Source organism: Oenanthe melanoleuca, chromosome 5 (genome assembly GCF_029582105.1).
Source record: "Oenanthe melanoleuca isolate GR-GAL-2019-014 chromosome 5, OMel1.0, whole genome shotgun sequence".
Classification (NCBI taxonomy): Eukaryota; Metazoa; Chordata; class Aves; order Passeriformes; family Muscicapidae; genus Oenanthe; species Oenanthe melanoleuca.
In genome coordinates, this window is record NC_079339.1 from 26,892,592 (window position 1) to 26,918,080 (window position 25,489).

Genomic DNA, 25,489 nt, shown 5'->3' on the forward strand with positions numbered 1-25,489 from the left:
CTTGCAACTAACTCCCGCTTTGCTAGTGCCCTGGCTTCTTTCAGTGCAAAAAAGAGAAGTCTGAATAATGACAAATAAATCAAGCAATTCTTAGTTTTATTTGATGGCATCAATAACAAAGCAAAATGTGGTAGAAATTAGGATTTCAAAATTAGGGCCAGGTTATCTAGCTGTTGAAAACTGGTAAGCCTGAATTGCATCTGGTCACAAGTGCTTTGCCAGTTTTCTAAAGGCAGCCCTTTTCTAGCATGACCCAATATAGAAAATTGAGGCTAAGGATTTAAAATTAGGGGACATGAAACCTGGTCAGTTCTTTGTTTCTGGGAAGGACTTGGTTAGGGTATTTTTAGAGGGCAGAAGAGGGGAAGCATAGGAAACAAGATCCTGTGGAGCATGACCTTTGGGGTTTCAGAGGAGTGAGGAGGACTAAGAGCATAAATGCAGGATTAATGCAAAGGAATTACTGCTCTGGACTTTCCAAATTGCACATGCCCCTTCCTTTCCCTACAGCATGATTTTATTTTTAATCCTGGACTCTCCATCTGTCTTTTTGGCTACTCTCTCTGGCTGCTTCAAGGCTGCCGGGCCATGGCTCCAGGCCTCACATGTCAAGTCTTGTAGTCTTTGCTGCATCCTGTCAGGAGAATAAAGGCAGCCATGGATGACTGAATTCAACAGCCTGGAGCACAGACAGCAAGCGAGGGGAATTCAGTTTAGTGCCTCTGGGGCAGCTGCTTGGTTTCCTTTCTCCTCAAGGCTAGCCCTGAAATCAGAGGGGATTAGGAAGGACACTGAAGGCTGAAGAGGTAGATCTACAGAAGATTTTTAGTGTCTTTACTGGACAGGGGCAATGTCGTAGGAGTTTGCAGGGTAGTTTGCTAGGAGATATAAGATGGATGCAGGTGCACCTGTACAGATTGTCTGCTCATCAGCTGGATATCCCATGGGACAGTTTCAAAGGCACCATTTAGGAACCCAAGTCCCATTGAAAGTCATAGACTTGAAAAATCTTTCCCTCTGTGTTCATTGCATGAAAAAGTGCACCTGACATGTGGTCGTGCCGTGAATGCTGTGCCCCAGCAGTAGAGAGCAGTTTGGAAGGAAACAGCTGGCTGTAAGACTAGCAGAATTCTGAGCAACAAACCTTACATTAGTATCATATTCTGAAACGTACCTGTATAAAAATAGTATGTTCTTACTCGAAAGGTATGTTCCCAGTGTGTCAATAGAGTCAGAGCTACTGACTTGTGACAAATATAAGACTTTACATGTTTTTCATAGCCCTGAAAAGCCAATGCAACTGGTAAAACAGGGAAATTAGATTCTAATCCGGGTACCAGAGAAATATTTATAAGGGCCAATCACTTGTCTCTGTGAAGACTCCCTGATGAGTTGAGGGTTGTGGAGGAGCTGCCATGGGCTGAAATTCAGCTTGCAGCACATTTAGCAGTGAGGGAAGAAAAGAACTAGCCTGGGATTGATTTCATTGCCCAGAGGGGGTTTAAGGAGCTAGTAGTCAGAGAGAAATAGTGCAGACTAGTAAGATGATTTTGTGTGATACAGTCAGTAAAGAAGCTTCCACCAAACAATTGTTGCTGAGAACATTTCTAGGGTGAAACTGCTTTTCAGTTCACCCTTACAAATCTTGCTCTGCACATGTATGCTGGACTGCACAGAGGTCTTTGCAGAAGGCAGAGTTATCCTTGTCATACGTGATAGTATTTACCCCATCCAGATAGCTGCAAATCCATGTCTTTCCTTTGGGACTGTGTTAAGAGTTAGGCCTGAGCAATCCCAGGGAAATAACATGTGAAGTTTTTATATATCCCTGGTTTGACAGACTTTGTCAGGCCAGTGTAAAACTGTTCCTTATTACTTCTCTTTAGATATCCAATGGAACACAATAGTGCTAGTTCTGTTCCAAGCTCATAGAAGAGGGAAGGAGTTTCTATGGCCCCTTTATGTCTGGGGGCAAATATTCTCAGGATTTCTAGACCTTCTTCAGCTTTACCTAACAAAGCTCTGTCCCTTTCTTATTTTCACATGCAAAGGCCTTCAGGATTTGAGTCAGGTGGCCTTGTCTAGCGTGAGAAATATCAACAGTTTAATAAGAGGAGCAGCAGTAGCAGTTCTGTCATTTTTTTCCAGGAACAGAGTAGCTAGCAGAATTAATAAAGGACTATTTAGCCATCCACCTGTGATCACTTCCTCAAACAAAGATCAAGTCTAAAATGATTGTCATTTACAGACTGTACATTACAGACTATACATTATACACTGTACATTAGTGAACATTAAAGAATTGAAGGCCTTGGCTCAGTTCCTAGTTCCACATCACAACTCCAGCATTGGATATGACCTGTTCCCTTGTTGGCATTTCAGCTGAGAAGGGTCAGGATCAAGTAGGTTTGATGCTGAATTCACTTTCACCCCTTGAGCTCAAATCAGAATATTCTGCTGTGGAGAAACAAAGTTTTTCAGTTTCTGTAGCTGCCAGTTTAGTCCATTTTAGGAACACAGAACTGCAGAGAGACCTTTCTGGGTAATTTCTGTTATTGTAGGTAGCCACACTATCTAATCTTTTCCACTAACTGACCAAAATTCCATTTTATAATTAACCATAGTATCTTTGTCCCAGAAGGCAATTTCAAAACTCTGCTTTTCAGCTAGGAAACAATACATAGCAACACAAACAATGCCCCTTTGAAAGGAAAGGAAGGAAATAATTTGACCTCTTTGAGCCCTTTTTTACTTGGGGCCTGTTTTCTGGCTGATTTAATGTTTGTATATATCCTTCAACACCTGTTCATTTTTCATTCATTCATATTCAGTTCAGCAAGGTATTTGAACATCTTCAGAAATGAATGTGTGACAATACTTGACTGAATATGTGCTGGCAGTGACCTACTGCTATGGATGAACAGTTTGAGCTATCTGTGGAGAGGATCTCCATTGCATTACAAGGTCCATTAACATAGTGCACATCTTGGGAGATAAAGAGTCAAGGCCACTTTGAGAAACCTGTATGGAAGCTGAGGATTTGTTTAGTTTATACTGCACATCTTTCACAGGAGGGTGTGGGGTGCAAGGAGACCTGAGGGGTGATGGAATAATGATAACATTCCTCTTGTTCTTGCAGGCTCGGGGATCTGGAGGTGGCAGGAGACGGAATGATGCTGCCTCCCAGGATGATCATGACAAACCCTATGTTTGTGACAGTAAGTAGCAACCAGACAGCTTATTCTGCTTCCAGCCTGGTCCTACCAGCTCAGTGCACTCAGGGCTTCATATATTACAGCAAAATATTCTGCTGCTCTCACTCTTGCATGTTTGCCACCTGCCGCTGATGCACTTGGTGTTTTTGCATGAAGGAAATAAAATTAAGTTCTCGGCAAGACTCCACTTTCCTTTGCCCTTTAATAAATCATCTCTTATATTTTCTCTTTCTCTTTTTCTGGCTTCTCTGCCTTTTGTCTTCTTATCCCCCATGTAAGTTTCACCCTCTATTTCTTTCTCTGTTTCAGATAGTTACAAACAAAAGCATAACTCAAAAATCTCCGACAAAGGTACTTCACCCTTGTTGTGTCTCTTGATATATTTGGTGATTCTCTTCCCTTCATTCCTTTTAAAATCTTACTAGGCTAAATTCTGAAGGTCTTATCCTCACCAGAAGGCAATCTTGTGGCATCATCAAAAGCTGAGCCCTTCTAAGAAGCAAATAACATCTTGAATGCTTTGTTTTGATACATATTCCCTTTGAATGCAGCCCTGCTGTTTGGCATCTTGCAGTTGGACTGCAGATGAAGCAAGGCATTGTCTGAACAGAAAAATTATACTAGAGCCCAGTGTCAACACTGAAGGAGGGTACCAGAGTCCTAGTATGAGTGAGGAGTCCAATATTTGTTACACAGTGGTTTGGAGTTTTTTTACAGTCTAGTTCTTGATGCTTTTCTTCTTCTTTTGATGTTCTTTTTTGGTTCACTGTGTCATTTCTGTGAAGGGCACTTATCTTACCCACATGTATTTGAGACATCCCATCTTAAGGCTTACTCTAGTATGTTCATCCAATTGTACTTTGTGCTACCAGGTGCCTTCTACCTGTAAGACAATAACCTAAAAAAAGTTAATAAAAGTGGAAGAATAGCAGTGGAAGAATTTCTGTGATCCAAAACAGGTGGTTTAGGACAACTAGAAGCCCTTTTCTATTATTTGCCTATCTTGCAACGTTTCTGACCTTAAAAGAATAACCTTTGCTATGTCAATCTATGGAGCTATTTTCTGCTGATTTTTAAAAATGAGAGGAAATAAGGAGGATGCATGGTGAATAAGAACTATATTCCATGTGATGAAATCATATTCATGTATGGTGAGACCAGGTGAGACCAGAAAGGGAAAGACTTACATATGACTGTTATGAAGAGTCAGAGGACTTATGCTGTGTTTAAATAGCAGTCCTAGTGCACTGGAAGAACTAAAATGTGTCTTCTAAGATTTCTATGAGAGCCCAAGATGTATCTTGCTGAAATCCACAGTTTTCCTTTGCTGGTATATGCATATCTTTCTTTATATCTTTTCTGGAACATCCTTCAAAATCCAAGGACACTTATCAGTGGTAGTAATTTTGAATGTAATAACTCTTTATTGTCTGATTTTACATTGCTTCTGGATTTTACTGAGAACTCACAACATGCACAGTAGTGATTTGCACAGAGTAGATTAAACATTGAAGATATCAAAGCATGCAGCAGAAATCTGGCCTGAAGTCAAGACTCTCATACGTACTTGTATTGATGGAATTTTGCCTTGGCTTACATTTTGGAGCATAAATTTTGTGTTTGGTGTTGGAAATATAAACTTTCCTGTTTCATTTGGCTGACACCTTTCACTTGTACGAATCTTACATTTACAGTTGAGTCATAAGGAGTTTTGGACTCCAGACTTTGCACAGTGACTTCTCCTTTTCCATTGTAGATAGCTAATAAAAGGGTTATACGATAGCAGAACTCTTTTACCTGAGTTTAGAGCAGAAAGGAAGAACTGTCCCAGTTGTATTGTCACCATCCTGAAGTATATCCTGCCCTTGTTAAATTCCTATACAAACATGGCATGCAATTAATTATGAGTAATTGGCCTATTACCTGCTTGGGTGGATTTCTCAGATTAATTTTTTTTCTTTGAAATTATTTGATTAATATTTTTATAGCTGAAACTCAATCTAATTCTGGTAGGTTAGAAACTGGTTTGCAGTACTCCTTGTGCAGATGTTTTGGGCAGATAAGTTTGTTTTACATGGAAACATGCAGGTGAAACACAGTGTATGTATTTCCTGTTTGGGAAAGCATTATTCCCTCAATCACATTTTTGGTATAGGTAATCAGCTTAATGGGCCAACAGTTTGCTTTTTCTGTAGTTTATTTAATTTGCCTCCAGGTTTCTTTTTCTGCAAGTATTCTGATATTTGAGTTTTGAAAATGATCACAGAGAAGAAAGCTAAAACACAGTTAAACCAAATTAATTTTCTTATAAAAACTGCATGGGTACAAAAAATGATTTGTAGTCAAAAACTACTTTGCTCTTTTATCGTATTTACACATTCATATTTATGGGAAACAAGAATTTATTAACAGATTTCATCAGTTATAAAAAGGTTTTAGGAAAAAAAGAACAGGCTATTTGTCAGAAAGATGATGCAAGAATGATGTCCAGCTGGCACTGACCCTTGTGTTGGAAAACAGCAATGTTACCTCTGAAAAGACCTGCCTTTTTCTGTAAGAGGCATTCAGATGTGCACCAGTATTAATCTTAGTCTCAATATTAAAACTGACTGTAAATGTGCCATTTCTATGTGGTAAAGGTTTTCGAAGCTCAAAATATTTTGTTCTCCTGTGTTTTTAAGAAGAGGTGATTGGATGCCTGTTTTGTGGAATGAAATATTCTGAAATACTTGAGCTGGTTTTATTGAGCATATACTGTAGTAAAAGTTCAGAATAAAATGTTTGACCAAAGCACCAATAAAATTGCTAGGATAATAATGAAATGCATTGTTTCATCACATCACCAGGCAGAAAACTTAGTGGTCAGATTTTCAAGCAATTGCACTGGATAGTGTTGTGTCTTGAGTTTCCTTGGGATAGCTTTGATAACATCAGTGGCAGGGATGCCTGGTGGGAGATGGGTGTAAACTGCAAAGGGTAATGTAGCCAAATGGCTCACCAGCTGTATAAGAGCAGTCCCAAATGTAGCTTGAGCACCTGGCTAGGAGAGGCAGCAGGTGCCTCAAAGAGTGGAAAGTAGAGCTTGAAAAGCCAAGCAAAGCCTCTGATGTCAAGCAAGTGGAAGATAAACCACCACCACTGTTCCTGATAAATGGAGCATGTGATTTTTAAAGGTGAGATAGAGTGAATGAGTGAATGAATGAATGAATGAATGAATATCTACATGTTTAATAAGAATTGATGTTATGTCACTGTCAAATATTCAGCTGGGGAGCCATTATTTCCACCGATCAGTCTTCTTTAAAATCCTTCTACTACTTTAATATTGTTAATTATATATTACTTACTGCTTTTTTAAAAAATCAAGCTTCTCTGAAGTTTTATCTAGAAACTTGTATTCTGGTTTATAATTTGATTAAGCTGATTTGCAATCAGTTGTAGCACTTGAGTTCCATGACTTCAAATGTCTACTTTCTTTAGCCAGAAAAGTTAGTCTGTGCTGAATCACTGCAAGTTTTTAACTTTCCTGCTGTCCCTCCTCACTTTTATGCTTTCACTCTTCTCAAGTTCCTATGGAGACATGGGACTATGTACATGCTTTCACCTTTGATTTCTGTTCTTCTGTCTATGGAAGATTTCCCTTGCCCACCTCTAAAAGAAATTATTTCTTTATTTTCCTTTTACTAATACGTTCTCATGTCCTTTTAGTTTTATTCCCATATAAGGTCCTACTTTAGCATAGGAACTTATATTTCTATCATATCCTTCTTTTGTAGTCCCTCTGAGACTGAAATGTACATTCAGATCCATTCCTTGTGCAAAATGAGCATTGACTGAAACCTTCCTAGGATCTCTGATGGATCAGTGACTAATGCAATGTTGGATGTACTCAAAGACACTGATCTTGTAGTATTTTGCAGGAGCTGATTCTTTCATTGAGAACTTCATTTTAAGGTTTCTCTAATTATTTAACCTACATTTTCTCTGCTGAAGTCCAAGACTAGCAGTCCGTGCATTGCTTTCAAGGGATAACAGTGTCTTCTATGTCTGTAAACAGTTACTGAGACTTCTTTCAGATGTTTTCTTCAGCTCTTTTACTAAGCTTGTTCCTTTCATTTGGAAAAACTCCAAAGGGCCTTTTTAAATTAGTGGCCAGAACAAAGTTAAATGTGCTGTTCTAAGGATAGAAATATTTCTGAAGATGAGTGGTTGATAGATTTACATGTACTTACAATTACTTTTAGAAACTGGATTCATGCAACTTGCTCTGTTATGTATCCATGAAGGCACAGGGGTGGCTGACCTAACAGGTTATTTAGTAATCATCTCCTGGTATTATCCTTTCTAGTGAATCTCTAAGTAGATAAGCAGTAAGATCCAGAATAAGATGCTTGTTCAGATGAACTCAACAAACAACTCTCCCATCATAGCTGCTATTCTTGGCATCCATTGACTACATTATTGGTAGAAAAGACAAGATTAGATAGGTAAGGACATTATTTTTTTTCTTTTTAAATACTGAATAACAGATGTGAAATAGAGCACATGTAAGAGGGGAACAGAGTTGACTCTGTTAGTTGAACATTTTCTGCTCATGTAGGATAGTTGCTGTCTCTTTTGCTCTGGCTAGCAACCCATTTATTGAAATGTGCACTGCTATATTGTTGAGTGATGCATGTTTTGCACTGGGGTTCTAAGTTAGTGTGATCTTAATACAGCAGGTAGATTCTGGGACCTGTCCTCTGGGGGCACTGAAACAAGGACTATTTATCTGCCTATTCTACTTGCAGAAAATTCCCTATGGAATGGGTTACTAAATAGCTGCTCTCATACTGCACATGTACAGTGTGACAGTACTAATCAAAGAGGGATGAATGTAAAGTCTTTGTATCAGTGGAGGTCAAAATGCATTGTTAATATTTGAGATCTCGAGATGTGCCAGAGTCTGTACACAACTGTAACAGGGGAGAATATACTACCAAACCAGTGCAAAACGAGGACAGGTTTTTTGTTTGCCTTTTTTGGGATGTTTCATTGTTTTTTTGTTTGTTTTTTGTTTTAGCGTTTTAGGGTTTTTTGGGGTTTTTTTGAGTGGAGTAAATGGTAGGACAGGAAGATAACTTTGAGGAATGACTGCCTGCCAGAAGTTAACTCATGATTTAGTATTTGACACAGCACAGCTGAGAAGAAAGAGCAGGAGGCTACAGAGAAATGCAGAGAAAGACAACAAAGGGGACAAAATTCAGTGGCCAAAAAAAAAAAAAAAAAGGCAGCATGTACTCCTCCAGTTTCCTGTTTCCACTAAAAACATGGATTGTTTCGTTCTGTCTCATACTGGTGACAGATTGTGCAAAATGTATGTGGAGAGCTGGCTGGAACACAGCTCACAGGCTGCCAAGGACCAAATGTGTAACTATTTCAAAACGACAGCAACACAGCCATTAGATATTTGACGAGGAACTCTTTTAAGTCATAGGTTTCAAATCCCCTTTTTAACAGGGAAAGTATTTTATATTCATTTACTCATTGAGAAATATAAACATAGTGAGAATTTGCTTACCGAAAGAATTGCTGGGTGCTACAGCCCAGAACTTGGAAGAGAGCTCTCTTTTATGAAACACTCCTTGCTTGCAATTATACTGTTTTCGTACATCTTCATATCAGTCTTCAAATTTGAAGGAAAGTAAGGTTCATCATAGGAGACTGGTGGCTTCATAAAAAATCTGTCCTTCTTCCCCATTTGTGACATTTGGTCTGCACTGCTGTATTACCGCTTACAGGTCATAGCAAAAATATATCCTTTGAATGCAGGAGGAATTGGAGTGGGTTACATTCTACAAACTCCCACTGTTTTTGTAGAGTTTGGCTACCTAATTAACGATCAAGTCAGCTTCCCAGTGTTGAGATTCAGGATGAAATCTACCACATGCAAGGATGATGAGCCTATCCAGCAAGGAAAATTGAAGATAAAAAAGTCAAAGCTGCTGAAAGGAAGACCACTGGGCAAAGTTTATGATAGGCACACTCTCACTTGCTATGTGTGACCTGCATAGTTTTAAAAACTAATCAACAGTGTGCATTTCAGACTGGGAGAACCAGTTCTCATTATGCTTTTGTCAGCTCTAAGAATGAGAAAGATGTGGTGTAAGCAAGTGCAGTGGATGTTGGAACTCATGGATTCCAGTCCTGGTAATGAAAAAAGATCACTGTGTGGGCAACTCAGCCCCTCTGTGGTTCTCTTTTTTGAGAACTGAAATGAGAATAGTATTTCCCACTCAGAAATGTGGAGGGAGATTAATTATTGTTTGAAAAGTCAGTCTGCAGTGGGAAGAGTTATGTAAGAGCTAAGTGTTTATTAATGATCACACTTTTATAGAAACTACTTCTTAACAAAATGATACGGTAGATTAAGAAAATGTGCTCTTACCTGGAAAATAAGAGATTAGGGTGAATTCAGGAAGATTCAATCTGTTGAAGAAACCATGAAGTTCTGAGTTAGCTTTCATTCTAGCAAAGTCTCATTGAAGCCAATGGTTCTTTTGCCTGACTAATATCATGACCCTTTTCCCCTGCAAAAGTCTAATTTGTTTGAGGAACATGAAATCTCTGCAGTTTCAATTCAAGGCATTGCTTCGGACTCTTTTCACAAAGTAAATTCGACAAATGGAAAAATCTAGACACCAAGAACAAAGGCTGCTGGAACTGCAAATCTTTGGTCCTACAAAGGATCTGCTAGGACAATGTAAACCAAGCTAATTTGTCTCAGCTTTGGTTATAAAGTCCCCCAGATCAATTTCTCACAAGGATTGCTGTCACCCTTGAAGGCAGCCTGGAAGTCCTCACAGTGGAAAGGACTCAGCTGCAGAACTACTACTGCCTCAGCTTATATAGATACTTGATTTTTCCTGATCAGCTGATACTTTTTTGCTGAAGAAGGAGTCGTCTACAGATCCATCTGATTTCCTGTGTCATTCTTAACTCCATAACTAAAATCCCTGCAAGGTCCTGTAAGGAATGGAGTAAACACCACAGTTTTTGGACTTGCTGCTGGGAATGCAATTTTCCTTTTGTGCATTGATCACCTGATAGTGCTTTGACAGACGTCTTTGAGCAGTATTAGTAATTCATAGCAATAGAATTATTTTTTTTAACATTCTTCTTCAGACACATAAAAGTAAGTGGGATAGAGTAGGATACTTGATGAGCCAATCCAGCTCATCTAGCAGATGGTCAATCTGTTAGAAATGTAAATCTCTCTCCATTCTAAGAAATGTTGCAACACTTATGTAATTAGAGGAGGTTACCATTCTGAAAGAATTTAAGCAGTGAGCTCTCTCTGGGTTGGTGATTACTTAAGTATTATGCTTTTCCACTATTCAATACATGGGGAAAGTCATACAGAACTGCCAATATCTTGTTTTGACTCTTGTTCAGCATCTGTTCCACTGCTTGTCCTTTGCCCTGCAGGACCACAGAGAAGGAGAAGTAGTTTCCCTCTCCAGAATGCACTGGAAGAAAACAAGGATGGTACTAGAAGAAGGGAGACTGAACTGATGTTTTGTGGAGAGCATGCATCTAACAACAGTCTAGTTCTTCAAAATATCTGGCAATGGAGTTAGGTTGACATAGGAAAAATGAAGGCAGATATTTCAAAGAATGGATGTGCATATCTATATGAGTATTTTATGTCTCTCAATATTCCCTCTTCCCTCCTGCAGGAGGTCTCATTTCTAAATCAAGGCCATTCAAAGCCTTAAAAAATCTGTGACTGAGGACAGGACATATTACACTTCAAAGAAACTTCTTGTTATGATGACTCTGTGATCATCACCTTGCACAAAGAAGAAAATTGGGATAAAAATGTCCAGATCAGTCATACATATCATGAGCTTGATTTACATGTTTCTAATAAAGAAAAGCATTTTCCTTGAGGGAATTTGTAAATCAGTTAGAAGAGATTAAGAGTAAAATATATTATTGTAATAGGCTTTTATTTAAAAAATGTTTTATAATCTGTTCCAAAATGTGGAACGTCAGTTGGTGTTTTCTGAGTAGTAGCAGAAAGGAATAAAATGATAAGTTTTATTTATATGTAAATGAATAAATGGGATGAGGGGTGTTTTTTTTGTTTGTTTGTTTGTTTTTTGGATTTTTGTTTGTTTGTTTGTTTGTTTGTTTTAATTTTTAAAAGATTTATTTGTGGAGTCTTTGACATTCCCAGATTCGGTGTCTGGAGAACAGGAAGTAAGCATCTGTATATGTTGTAGGATATATATTGGGGCCAACTTAAGTTTTTAGGAGTGGATGGTCACTTATTCCTTGCAGATCTTTTCAGAGGGTTCATAAAACAGGATTCTGTTCTCTCTTGTGACACCATTTCCTTTGGCCTTCTAAGAAAGCTATGCAGGACAGACTGCTGGACATGACATTTATTCCTGTGTGAAATCCTTGAGGTTAATTAAGGTAATAGAGTGACTGAAAATGTCTCCAGGAGTAAAAACTTGCAAGAAGGGCACTAAACCTTTTTCTTTGTTTTCTAATATTTTAAAATGGCAGTATTTGTATTTGGTAGAATAAATAGCTGTATAAAAGAAAATGAACATTCAGAGAATGTTTTGAAGATGAAAAGTGATAAATTTTTGAGACAATGATGTGAATTAAAACTTTGTAGAAAATTAATTCTTAAGTAATGAATCTTATGATGTTGCCTGCCCTTGCTGTAAGCTTCCTATGAAAGTGTAGACCTTTCATCACTCTGAGTTGTTTGATTCTGTCTTTAATATCTCTTAACTTAATCCTAAAATAAATGAAAGTTCAGAACAGTTCAGGATTCTCTGTCACATTTTGTATTGTGAATATGAAGTTTACCTGGACAAATAAATATCACTACCACATGTTTTTAGCAAGAAACTGTGGATGATTTCCATCTCCTTTTCTTATATGGGAATCTGCAAATAAAGCTATTTATTAACCTTTTAGAGAAAGTATTTTAAAAAATCCCAGCTGTTTCCTTGTTTTCAGACATCAGTAATGAAGAAAATAATGTTCTTTCTTCTCAGTCTTGTTCCCATTGCTGTGCACTGTGCAGCACCACCACTGGAACTGGCATTTCATTTAATTTTATGTGCAGTCTTGTTAGTAATCTTAGCAGAGAGGATTAGGGCTCTGTGATCTGCAGAGACTGAATGTGCATTTGCCTAGGCCTGTGGGAAGGACTGCTGGCAGCATGATGGAAGAAAGCTTGTTTGGGGACCTGCAGCTGCAGGGCTGCCCTCTGTCACCTCTTCACCAGTGCCGGCTGCAAGGGTTTTGGGCAGGTGCATGGAGTGCGTGGTGCCGTTCTCAGGGGAAAAGGGAGCATTATTGGAGAGGATGCTGCTGTGACTGTAGATCACACTGACATTTCCATTCTCTCTTCCCATCCTTCCTATCTTCTTTCCATCCAGTCTGTGGCAAGCGTTACAAGAACAGGCCTGGGCTGAGCTACCACTATGCTCACACTCACCTCGCCAGCGAAGAGGGTGATGAAGCCCGTGAGCAGGAGACCCGCTCTTCCCCTGTCCACCGAAATGAAAACCACAAACGTGAGTAGGATTTTCCCTTTGCCTTTGAGATCCTTTTCAGGGGTGTTGCCTCCACCCTGTCTTTGCCTTGGAGAGGCTGGTGTTATTGCCCGGCTCAGTTGTGAGCGATTGGGACCTGGATGCTTGGAGCTAATCAGTCACAGCTCACAAGGGTGCTGGCTCAGCTAGTCAGAAATTCATTTCAAACCCAGCATTATCTCTGCAGCAAGTCACTTTTCCATTACTACTCCTGTGGGGAGGAGGTGGCAAGGAGAGGGGGAAAAAGAAGAGATGCCCAACCAGTCCATCATCAAGCAACCTCCCAGTGGCTCTTAGTAAAGATGTTAAAGAAATACACATCCAGTAGTTTCAGAGGGCTGCCTTTGTTTTGCCCTTAAATAAGAGGTATTTGTCAATGTTTCAGTTTTTCAGTATGAAAAAACCAGCCTCTTTCTCCCTTATACCTTCACCTGCTGCATAAACAGCTTAGCCTCAACTTTGTCAAAAGCTGCTTCTTAGTTGCAGTTTGACAAAAGCTATGAAAACACATCAGTACTGGTCTGCAAGGAGGAGAGCTGGAACATGAAGGGAGAATGTGCCTCAGTTTCCCACACTGGTACAGCACTGAAAGAAAGATCTAGGTGGTCTGAATTTTTATGTGATGAATCACATATGCTCACTGTGAGCCTAAGGTCCATCACCCTATTTGACTGTCCCTTCTGTGCTCCTTAGGCACAGGACAGGAAGTCAAGAAGACTGTGTTCTGTTATTGATTTTTGCAAGTCTCTAATCCTGTTTCTCAGTATTCCAGGGTGCAATACTATGTGATGTTTGGAGCGACCTTGAGATTTGTGTAGATACTTTGTTCACTTTCAAAAAGTTCTTTTCTATCAGCATGTGATCTGTGTTATTTTAGTTCAAAGTAATAAAGCAATAAAATGCTTTTTGGGAAAAATACACAGGGAAACACTTCCCAATACCTTAAGGACTGCAAGAAATATGGAAGAAGGAAAACATTTTCTTTCTAAGCAGTATAATTGATAATTGTCCCCAGGGAGGTGTGGGAGGGGGTTTCCTTCCTCCAAAGCATCTGTTACTAGCCACTGTCTGAGCTTGAAGAACTGTTTAGTGTGATCCCATTTGGCAAGCTCTATGTTTCTGTCACTTTTATGCTCTACCTTTTAGTTATTCACATGTTTTGTAGATTCACTGCAAAAGTAATTTTGACTCCTCCAGCTGTTGATAAACTTGAGCTGTCAATGCACTAAGAGTGACTGCTTGGGCAGGCACGGGAATGTCAGTATTCAGCCAGTAGCTTCTGTTTACTTAGCACTTACTTTTTTGGTTGGTTGGTTGGTTGGTTGGTTGGTTTTTTTCCTGTGCATGCAGTAGTCAGTAAAATTTACATACCTGAGAAGAATATTGCAATTAATATTGATAATGGTCTTGCAATAGATGACCTTAAAAAGAAGGATAGTGTCCAGTGCTCTGAATTCAGCTTGACACAGATACTAAGTGGTCTCAGTCCTTGTACCTTGGTGCTTAGGAAATGATAGAAGTTAGCAAGAAGAGCTAGAAAAGCTATGGTAAGGTTAGGAACAGCTGACTTTGGCCCATGATAAAAAAGGTGCATTCTACACTGCAGAAAAGAGTAGCATGAGAGCAGCTTGGGCTTCTGTTTGTTCCTCCAGAGCATGTGGCAAAGGGGAGCTGTTGATGCACAGATCCACAAGCAGGCAGAAATTTAGAACCACTGGGATAAACTTCTCTGATGCCCAGATTCATAAGTGGAAGGAATAACCAGCCAGGAGCCAGTGAGGTATGGGCAACAGCCATGCAAATGTGCAGATAAGCCTTGGGGAAAGTCCCAGATGCTGGAGGGTAACTGTCCCAAATGGTGAGCTGTCACAGTGGTTGCTTGTTCCTTTTTGCCTGTTTGTTTTTTTGCTTACAGCCTTGAGGTCAGATCTTGCATCTTTGCTCTTCCACTTGGCTATATTTAATTTATGCTGCCATTTATCTTCCATGTGAATGCTAATTGTCCACATTGCTAATATGCAGTCATTAAATGGTCCTTTTGTACAGGGGGATGGTGCGGAGCCAGAGCATCAGATCCTTCCTCTCCCCTAAGAACTGCTAGGCATGTGTTATGAATTAGATTTGACAGGTCTGCAGCATCGTAGGTCTCGAGCTTCAAGAGTCCTCTCTGCATGGGCTTGGGGGGTGGGGTAGGTGGGAGGGAGGGAAGGCAGGCAGGGGGATATTAATCCAAACAGCTAATCTGCAACCCACTGAGCAGGAGGACCAGAGATATGGTGTAGAGTGGGATCTGGTTATTTGCTGAGCAGTGTGTCAGAGATAGGAGCAGCCTGATTTAGAAAAGGCAAGGCAAATCAAACCAGCCATTTGGAATTTGTTGTGCCCTGGGAGGTGAACACCAGGTCAGTAAAGTTCAGGTGGGTGGCTGTAATGTGAACTTCCTTCCTTTGTACCCTCTTTGTCTCCTCTACAGCTTCCAGTCCTTGCAGAACCTGCAATAACAGCAGCCCTGGTGATGCAGGAGGGAGCAGGGCTTCTGCAGGATTCAACTATTGATGCCCTAACTGGTGCCAGATCAAGACCTGAAAGCCTCATGTCTTTCTGCATATACAGTCCCCTCTATTTCTTGCACAGACCAATTTGAGTAGGTCAGAGAATTACCCAGAGATTGGAAAAGAGATGTAGATAGGAGGAACCTACCTAAAACTGAGAACCATTGAATAGGTGTGCATCAAAGAACTGGGACTGGCCGAAATTCCATGTGTCACCTCCTTGGCACATCTCACTGTCCTTGACTGTAGAAGGTTTGTCCGTTTTCATCTCTCCACATCTCTCTCTCCCTCTGTTCTTCTTTCTCACATATAGATTACCTGTTGCAGCATGAAAGATAGTCAACACCCTAGCCTGTGTTCTGTTTGAGCTTTAGTGGCTTGCTTTGTATGCTTATCTAGCCCTGTGACACAAATAAATAGCCCTTCCTCAGCATCTAGTCTTGCCTCTGCCTATACAAACATTTATTTCTGACCTACTCCCTGATTTTTTGCCTGAGTATCGAACTGTGGAAAGGAAATTATAGAAAACCTTTTAAAAAGTCAACTTCCCCTTTTCTCAACTGCACTGGAAAAATAAATGATCCCACACAATTTTCAGACTTCTTCTCTGCTGGCTTTTCCTTTACATGTTGGCACCAAGACCGTGAGATTTGTGAGCCCAGGGTGAATCCAAGCCTGCCACAAAACACCTGCTGTTTTATTCCTTCTCTCTCCATGGGTACAGGCCAGCTCTGGGGGCAGCTGGTGCTCACAAATTTTGAGACACTTCTGATATAGGGATTACATTAGACTTCTATCTATTGAAATGTCTCTGAATGAGTGTAATAGTATAAAGGCTCTTTCTTAATTCCTGGGAGAATAGAATAGTGTGTCTACATGAAGAAAAACTTCCTCTCCTTTAAAGGAGAAGAGTTTTCAGTGGGCATTTGGCTGTGTGAAATGTTGATTGCAGGTGGCTGTGCAGAAACAGCAACTGAACAGGATCTTACACCCACAAGCACTTTGGCCAATGACAATCCTAAATGAAGTACATTGTGCTGAGTGCAGGTTGATCCATTGTGCAATATGTGTAGTTAAGGAGGATGCATTCCTGTGCCCTCCTGCCACTCTGTAGGTTAAACATCTGCCCTGCAAAGCCACCTGTGTACACTATTTCATGGCATCAGCCTGTTGTGCCCAGTTCCATCACAGATTTTATTGTGTGGATAAATCTCTACTGGAGAGACCAGCCAAAGTAGTTTGTGTACTCTAAGAATAATTGGATATCCGGTCTCCAGAGATAAAAAATTAATGTGCTAACCTCCGTGTGCCTCCAAGCTGTCCTTCAGCTCCCCCACACAGTCATCTTTGAAACATTTTATTTCAATCCAGGCAGGGGGCTGGCCATGAATAAATGACGAGAGTCAGCCCCTCAGTTGGAGACGAGCTGTTTGTTCCTCTCCACAAGCAGCATCAATTTGAAAAGCTACATCAGGCCTACTTTTTCCCTGCCTCAGTGCTCATCCTTGCTGGGGCCATGGTGGGAACTACTTCTGAATGCAAGGATGCATCAATGCCCACCTTGCAACAAGATACCCTGCAGCAGGTGCTTTTTAGTGAAAATATGTACATTGCTTTGAGATGACTTCTTAGTCATTTAATCTATTTGGGCTTTTTCTCTTTTCAGAGTTTGTTTTCATAAGGAAAAACACTCAAAATGCTAAAAGAAACAGTAGTGATTGGAGAGTTTGAGCTGTGTAAAGATTTCCCTTAAATCCTGTTTGCAGCTGTAAATTACTGAGACTTTTGTGTGTGTATTTCGCAATGCCGAGTTAAAAAATAGATCAATTGTTTAGAGTTATAGCATAGTGGAAAGTCCCAAACTCGTCTCCTATGTAGAGGGAGAACTAATCTGCAGCCCACTTTTTTTTTGGTTTGTTTTGATTGGAGTCATGGGGTAGTTGTTTTGTTAGTTTGGTGTTTCTTTTCTATACTGCCTGGACAGGAATTAAAATGTTTTTGTTGATGTCCAATTGAAGAGACGCTCTGAGTGCTTCTCAGTAGTTTACGGGAAAATATTTCCAATCTGACTAATTGGTTTTTGGAAAACATGTGTTGCTTCAACAGCACATCAGCTCTTGGTTTAGGATGATATAATATATGTATTTATATTTTTTTTTCTTTTTCTGCTATCTCCCTGCTTCTTCTGCCTTTTTTCCCCCTCCTCCATGTAGAGTTTGAACCAGGTAAAATGCTTTGACTGAATTTGAACTGAATAGGTGCTCTCTGCCTTTTCACACTTTTCCACTGAGTAATTTCCAGATAAAAGCCTATAAGATGTTGCAGGGACCCAACTCATGGCACTGGCCATTGTCACCTGAATATTGAGGGATGCTGCCAGATTGGGCTGTATATTGGGCATTACAATCCCTTCTTATATTCCCTTGGCCAATGGGAAGGATGTGTTTCAGTGGCTAGGTTCTGAGTCTCTAGAGAAGTACCCCTTAAAGTCAGAAAATCTGTATGTTAGGATGTCAGACTCTTTTTCTGTCTTCCAACTCTGCATTTCCTACCATTTATCATCATAAGGCACTAGATAGTTACAATGCTTTACTCCTAGCAGTGGGCTTTTGGCTGATGCTTTAGGTGTTCCTGAAGAAGACTCTATAAGGTCAGTGCACAGAAATTCTATTAAATTCTGCCTTAAGGTGCCTAAATCTACCGAATCCCATCAGCTGATGCTGAGTTTTCCTAGCTGTACCTCCCAGTTACCTAGCTCACCTCCCAGCTCTTTCATTAGCTGTTCAACTTAAGGGCCACAGTGATTCCTGTAAAAGAGATGATCAAATGATCTTTCTTTCCCCACATTTAGAGGCTTCCTCTGACTTTTACAGATGTACCTCCTTCTCCTAGCACTTCTTGTGGTGTTGGCTGTGCTTCTCTGTGAGCAGGGGCTGTAGGAAAGGCAAACCTTTCAGAGTTGCTAAAAGCTGTACTAAAACAACAGCTTCTTCTATCCCCACACCACCAACTAACTCAAAAAAAGAGTTAAAATCCAGTTACTAGAGAGACCTGGCAATAATTTGTATGGGTGGTTTGTAGCACCTCTCAGTAGCATATCCTGCTTCTCTGTGTGCCAGCTAAGTGCATGCCCATCCCATGTGGGGGAGTGCAGCGTGGGGAGCCGGAGCTGGGGGAGGCCATGGGGCTGTGCAGGCTGATTAGCACGACTCTGGGAACAGAACACCAGCAGTTTCCCAGCATTACACCCGAGTTCCAAGTGTGCTTGGTAGAAAGCAGCACTACACCACCACAGATGTGCCGCGCTTGCAGGGGCCTGCTGCAGACCCTTGTATCTAGTGCTCCAACACTTCCCGGCTTTGGGCCAGCCAACGTGCTTATCTCTGGTGCTAACAACAGAGTAAGTGACTGGCCATTTCCTCTCATTCAGCTTGATTTACACTTCTTCCTGAAAAACTGCAATGAGAAACCCATGCACTTAATTCTCGGTGAGGAGTCCCTAGAAATGGCTGTGCACATCCCTGCCTGGCTGCATACATGTGAGCGAGCAAGAGCCTTGAGCTCACTTCAGCTGTGCGTGGCCTGTTTCTCACCACACCAGCAGTTGTGTTCTTACATTGTTCCTTCCCAGAGCAGGGTCTAGCCCTGAGCACAGCAGCAGCTCCCCAGTCCCCCTCTCTGCCCCACCATTGCTCGCTGCACGCAGCAATGATGGGGACAGAAGGGGCTGCATGCCCAGTCAGCCACCTCCCTTCTACTCCATCAAAGAAAGCCACAGTCCAGACACTGCTTTTCTTTTCCTTCTCCTCAAAGCCATGTTTTCCTGTAATCACCACAGTGTAATTTCCCTTGTGAGCCTGCCTGCCCTGCACGGAGCCATTCCGAGCAGCAAGCGGAGGGGCCGTGCTGTGATTCCTCAGCCTGGAGAGCCGGGGCAGGCGGGTGGCGAGGCCAGCGCAGCCAGCTGGCCGCGGTCACCATGGAGACCAGGCCTGCGGGCAGGAGGCTGGCAGCCAGGCAGGGCCAGGACGGGCACATGGAGACTCACGATGGGATTCTGTCACCGAGGCCTCCAAGGGGCTTGATGACTGCAGGCGCAGGCTCTTGGCTAGCGTTCTCCTGCTCAGGCGGCCAGACATTGAGCTTGCCCTTTGCCAGGGAGAAAAAGGGAGGAGCTGGAAAGGAAAACTCACCCCATCTCAGACAAAGAGTCTTATAAATTAAAAAAAAAAAAAAATTCCCAACAAAAAAAGTAAACCCACCCCTTTTCCTCCATCATGAAGTGCACTGGCTTGACTCAGCCCTACAAGCAGGGTCCTGCGGTGTCTGTTGTGATCTGAAGATCCTTGTTAAAAACAGAGTAAATGGCCTGATTCAAAGGCTTTTGAATTGAATTGAAAACCTCCAGTGGGCTTTATTGGTTTTGGATCAAACACAGAAGGAACAGGTAAGAGCTGCACAAAATGTGCTGGGAAAAATCCCTTTGTGAATGCGTGTATCTATGACTGTACCAATTCACTGTAACCATTGAAATAAATGATGCACAGCCCCACACCCCAGGAGCAAGGCATGCACTTCCATGCATTTTCCACTGCCTTCTCAGTGACATGGATATGGCACAAAACAGGGATAAAATGCTGCCAAACTTAGGTGCATATCTTAAATAATGGTTCGGTATCGTGCTGTATTACCTACAGGCTGAAGAAATATATATGACAGTGATTTGTTATCCAGGAACAGAAAACCAGTTTTTCTTTTAACCATTAGTTCCACCTCCCAAGTTTTTGAAGACTGTGATCCAAATCATCAAAATAATTTCACTTAGATATCAGAAAAATGGATAGATACAAGGTTACATTTATTTGGGGTTTTGTCTACATATATATTTAAAGGTCACATTTAGAAGAAAAACTATTTCAAATAGGGTTTTTTTTTTGTTTCTTGGGAGGGATGAAGGGAAGCTAGAATTCTGTTTAGAGCCTCTGCCTTCAAAATCAAGAATGCACAGAAGTTATTTTATATATTTAAACTCAGTCAACTTGTTTCATTTTCAGGTTTTGTCTACAGAACAAAGTTACTGTGTGATATACTACGTAATTTACGTAATTTACCAAACTTACTTTGCAAAAAGACTACTGTGAATGGTGATACCTACCATATTTTAAGTACTTCTTTATTCTGCTCAGCTTGTTATAGCTTGAAATTAACTTGATTAGGCTAAGAAGAAAAAAAATATTTCAGAATAAGTGCATACCAAATTTATTTGGAAATATTGACTTTATTTTTACTCTGCATCCTACCTTCACGGCAATCACCTTTCAGGTTCAGGGAAGCTATCATTTGAGCTGTGCAGATCTTTCCATGTTTCTCCTTAATCCATTTTTAAACATTTAAAGTATTTTAAAAGAATTGTATACTCAGTTTTGGGGGACATGTAGATGAAGTTGGGGCCTTTGCTGAAACCTGAAAACAAACCTAAGTTGAAATGGCAAGAGGCACTGATTTAAGTACACCTCCTATGAGAAAACCTTAGCTCAGACAATACTCAAAGCTTCTCACAGCCTTTGATCTGTTGTTGCAGGTTGCAATGTAAAGGAAAATCAGAGGAGTTTTGAATGAGATAGGACAAGGCCATGGCTGGTTTTCAAGTCTTTTCTTTTAAAACAGTATCTCATTATGGGTGAGCTTTTTTATTTTTTCACCAAATCCTTGGAAGCAGTCACCTGATCTAAATGAGTCAACTCTCTCCTAGGGAGCTGCTTCTTGCTAGCTGAGCTGTTTGGCTCAAACTTGCACCTTTTACTTGTTGATTACCTTATGCAAAAAGTGAATACCTAGTTAATTCCTATGTCTCAGATGAAAAGCAGCAATATTACTCCCTAGGAAATTAATAGGTATTTCTTGTGAATCCATTCCCATAGTTACTTTTGTAAGTAGTTTTATTGATTTAGGGATGAGATTAGGGTCGGGCTTTTCCTGCACAATACCCTATTCATGAAGATTGCACATTAAATCTTGCCATTTTACCTTTGTTTCTTAATTCCTTCATCATTTGTTAATGACAGTGAAATAGAACTAGAAACTCTGAGGATATATGTAAAAAAAGTTCCTTTGAAAGTAAGAACTCTGCTTACTGTCATCTGAAAATCTCTTTATTCTCAAACCTTCTGTGATGTAGCCTGTTACTTAATTCACTATATGGTGCTGGTCAAGAAAATAAGCTTATGTCAGGTTTGGTTCTAGTTTTTGCACCTGTTAGAATAAAAAACCCATTGACTAGCATAATATTACCTTGCTTGTTTGGCTCTAGAGATCCATAATTTAAGGTATCATTGATGTAACTTCTGGACCTTCTCATCTGTCTATGACTTTTCAGGCCTGATATCTCTATCACACTCTACTGGGCCACCTTAATAAGTGAGCATGCAGACACTCACATTAAAAATTAAATAAATTGGAAGAAAATAAGGAAGAAAAGAAAGGGGGGGGGAAAAAAGGAAAAGAAAGGAAAGAGAAGAAAGATGAAGAGAAGAATAATCAAACCTGATGTTTATTCCCTTGGCAGTGGTCTGGGAGAATCTCTTCAGCCTTATGACACTCAGCAAATACTCTCCCCCTCTCCCACACACTGCAGATGAATTGATCAGTGTACATATTTTTGAGTCCCCCTGTCCCATTTCCAGTCTGACAGTCAGTGGATCTTGTGGTCATGATCCATGTTGAAAAAATTTAAGTCAGTATATGCAAAGTGTTAATTACACCATTATGAGCAGGGGTAGAAGTGGATCTCTTTCCTAAGTCTGCTGGCTGGCACCCTCACTGCTTGTTTTTATTTGTGGCCTCACCACAGAATTTTTGTGTGTTTGAGAATAAGCCAGTTTACCACTCCACCTCCAAGTCTTTCAGCTTTAAAATGCAATGCAACCTTACCATGAAACTTAATTAGGGTCCAGAACACTTTGGTTAGAATCAATGCCAAAGAGGCTTTTGACCTCACTGAAGGTTAATGAGTTCTGTGAGCTGCTTTAAGACACTTGGATGAAGGGTGAAATAATGTAATAAGGAACACCAGCAAAAAAAGTCACTGAATTCTGAGCTTGCTGAGTTTGCATTGCATATGGCCTGTCTGTAGATACAGAATAATATAAAGGGGTAATTAGTTAACTTTTTCAATATGGGGCTGCAGTGGGAAATATAAATGTTAGGGAGGTCTGTTTTTTATACACAAAATATGTACCAGCAGCAACTTTATGATCATTTTGTTACAGCTCTTAAAATGAGCAGGTGTGCTAGACTTGCACGTGGTTCCTGTTCTTTTGCTTATCTTGCATGCATGTATTAAATGCCTTCCTGGAACAGACAAAATGCTAATCTAACACTGGGACCTTTTCTCTTTTTTTGAGAGAGCTGGGGATCTGTCAACCAGGATCACTTCAGAGCAAAGTCCATTGTTTTAGTAAATACTTTCAGCAGCTCCATAACCACGGAGGAAGATAGTGATGCATTTGCAGCCTTATGGGTTTTAACTTTCTTCTTAATTACCTGGAACTACCTTACCTGGAATCTTTCAGTATCTCCAAAAGTTCAGCTGATCAACGTCTGGAAATAAATGAATAACTAGATGCACCCAAACCAGAAAAGCAGATTGAACTCAGAGGAAATTTTAATTTTAAGTGTATGTCTTGGACTGCTACCAGAAGCCCTTTAGAATGTCATTGTTCTTTGGGGAAAATTTGAATGTGGACAAAAAGACCATTAATAAAGGCTGCAGAAACATCTGTTAAAAATCTGCAAGTTTCAAAATATGCATTAAAAAGTTAATTAAATAGAGATGGTACAGTTTAAAGTTCTTAATTTTCTCATTTGTAAAATTCTTCATGCAATAGGCTTAGGCCAGTTATACCTACCAGTATATAACTGAATTTTTTATGTTCAAAGAGAAGAAACAAAGACCAACCATTACTTTCACTCCCTTCTCCAGTTCATAGAGTGTACAGGAAGATGTTTTCCCTCTCTGGAGAGCAGAGAGAAATGGCAGTTGTGAGCAAGAAAAAAAGGACATTGCTGTTCTGCTCAACTAAGAGGAATGCAGAAGACCTCTGCCCTTCTCTCCTTCCTAAGGGATCTGCTTCCTCCTCTACTTAAGATCAGTGTGTGTCTGCTCCTTTCCAAGTATTCCTAGCTGGAAAATAATAATATAATCTCGCTAATTTTTTCTTGGCTGAAAATATTTTTAACTCTGCTGGTTGGGATGTCTGCCCCAGGCTCACTCTGCACCTGTGCTGTGTTCTGGGGTAGTGTTGGACCCTTCCTGCTCATCCTAGGGAATATGTCTGCTGCAGGGGGCTTAAGTCGTGGGTGAAACATCCCCAAATGGCTTTGCCTGTGAATATTCAGGAGCTTTTGAACCAACCTTCTGACTAAGGACACCCTGCTATTTAAAGATGTAATCCCCTAAAAAGCTACTTGAAATAAAACTGGTGAGGGTACCTATTCCCCCCCATCTTCCCACTGTTGATTTATAACTTTTGGAGACTGTATTTTTCCTTTATCAATTTGTATTTTGTGGAATTATGATGATGACTGCTGCCTGAAAAACCAAGTTTGGCTTACTGACAACATAGGTCTTATCCTGCATTAGGGATTGCCTCTACACCTGTATGTGTTACAAGTCCCTGAACTGTAAAGGCATATCTGGAAGCATGTCCTTGAGAGGGAGCAGCCTGGCTGGGATTATAAAAGAAATAGTGAAGGGTATTTCAGGCAAAATAGATACAACCTCCATACTTAAAATGGAGGTGGTTTATGCAGTTCACATTTTATTCTGATTGACAATGTTTCAGGAAGACTGTGGCCTGCAAACTCACTGAGCTAACACCATATCAAGGATAAGGGGCAGATGTCCAAGTGAATGCTCTTTTAGTAAATCTGATTTCTAACCCAACTGCAGCCCAGAAAGGACCAGACGGGGTCATCATTCCCAATAACTACTGTGACTTCTGCCTCGGAGGCTCCAATATGAACAAAAAAAGTGGCCGGCCCGAGGAACTTGTATCGTGCTCAGACTGTGGGCGCTCTGGTAGGTGACTCCTTATTGCATCTTTCTTGTACAAAGGCATTTGTGTGATGTGGTTTTTGCACCTTCTGAAGATTTTGAAGAAAGGCAGCATATTTGGGAAGGGATAAAAGATGGAATCTTACCTTTTCTCTGTGTTTGTGGGGAAGGATAACTGAAAAATTTTATATTATAAACCCCATTGTTTGATTCACATATTTAAGCTAATGGGGTCTTATGAAATAATGAAGTTTTAATTTATTTCTTGACTTTGGGTACATGTACTAGTTGTTCTTCACGTGGAAGGAGAAAATTCTATGACAATTTCACAGAATGGTCTCTGTCTTTGAATGCTGTAATTACAACTATAAATTACTTACAAGATTTATGAAAGTTGCATGACAAGCATTCCCATTGATTACACATTTCATGCATTTCTCCATCCAAAAAAGAAAGAGGGAGAAAATTACAGGGTAGGTGTGGGGCTAGCTGTCAAGAATTATCCTCTTACAAGATGACTATCATTAGCTTTGTTTAAAGAGGTTTTTATTTCTCCCTTTTCTTCCCTTCTCTCTTTATAAATGTAGGCAATTGTGTCTTTCCCATTCCGAATTGTCTTTATTTCTGGGCTGTTGTTTTCTTTCTTTCTTTTTTCTTTTTTTTTTTTTTTTTTTTAATCTTTTATTTTCTTTCTTTATTGTTGGAAAATTTTGTACCAGCTGAACAGTTATTTACAGCTCACACAGGAGGTAGTGGTGGTGGTAGAGGGAATTGGGAGACCTTTAACATATTCCAGCATTGGTCCAAGTTTCCACTTGAGAAACTTGAGATTTTTATATAGTGGTGATACTAGTCGTAATAAGATGGTCATATAGAAATCTGAAAACCAAAGAGGCCTTGAAATTCAGTATAAATGCTACTCTTTCTGTACTGTAGTCACTGAAAGATGTCTGTTGCTTCATGGCTGAAATGTGATGTGGAATGTTCTCATGCCAAGGAAATGGCCTTTTTATACACCTGCTGAAATTCATAGTAAGCCTGTTACCTCAATGGGAGAATGATTAG

At 40.3% G+C, this 25,489-nt stretch overlaps 1 protein-coding gene across 7 annotated transcripts in view; it reads left to right on the forward strand.

Annotated features, from left to right (window-relative positions):
- Nucleotides 1–25,489, forward strand: part of DPF3 (double PHD fingers 3) — a 155,253-nt gene that overhangs the window by 100,838 nt on the left and 28,926 nt on the right. For 5 of the 7 annotated variants that reach the window (XR_008840702.1, XR_008840703.1, XM_056493873.1 and 2 more), the window contains 3 exons: nucleotides 3,140–3,218; nucleotides 12,662–12,799; nucleotides 24,320–24,448. Coding sequence is in view for 5 of the 7 variants with exons in the window: in XM_056493873.1 (XP_056349848.1) it covers nucleotides 3,140–3,218; nucleotides 12,662–12,799; nucleotides 24,320–24,448 (346 nt within the window). In the remaining 2 variants the exon portion in view is untranslated. Of the gene's footprint in view, nucleotides 1–3,139; nucleotides 3,219–12,661; nucleotides 12,800–15,290; nucleotides 15,921–24,319; nucleotides 24,449–25,489 lie in introns of those variants that run through there. The other 2 variants (XM_056493874.1, XM_056493872.1) reach the window with 2 other exon arrangements.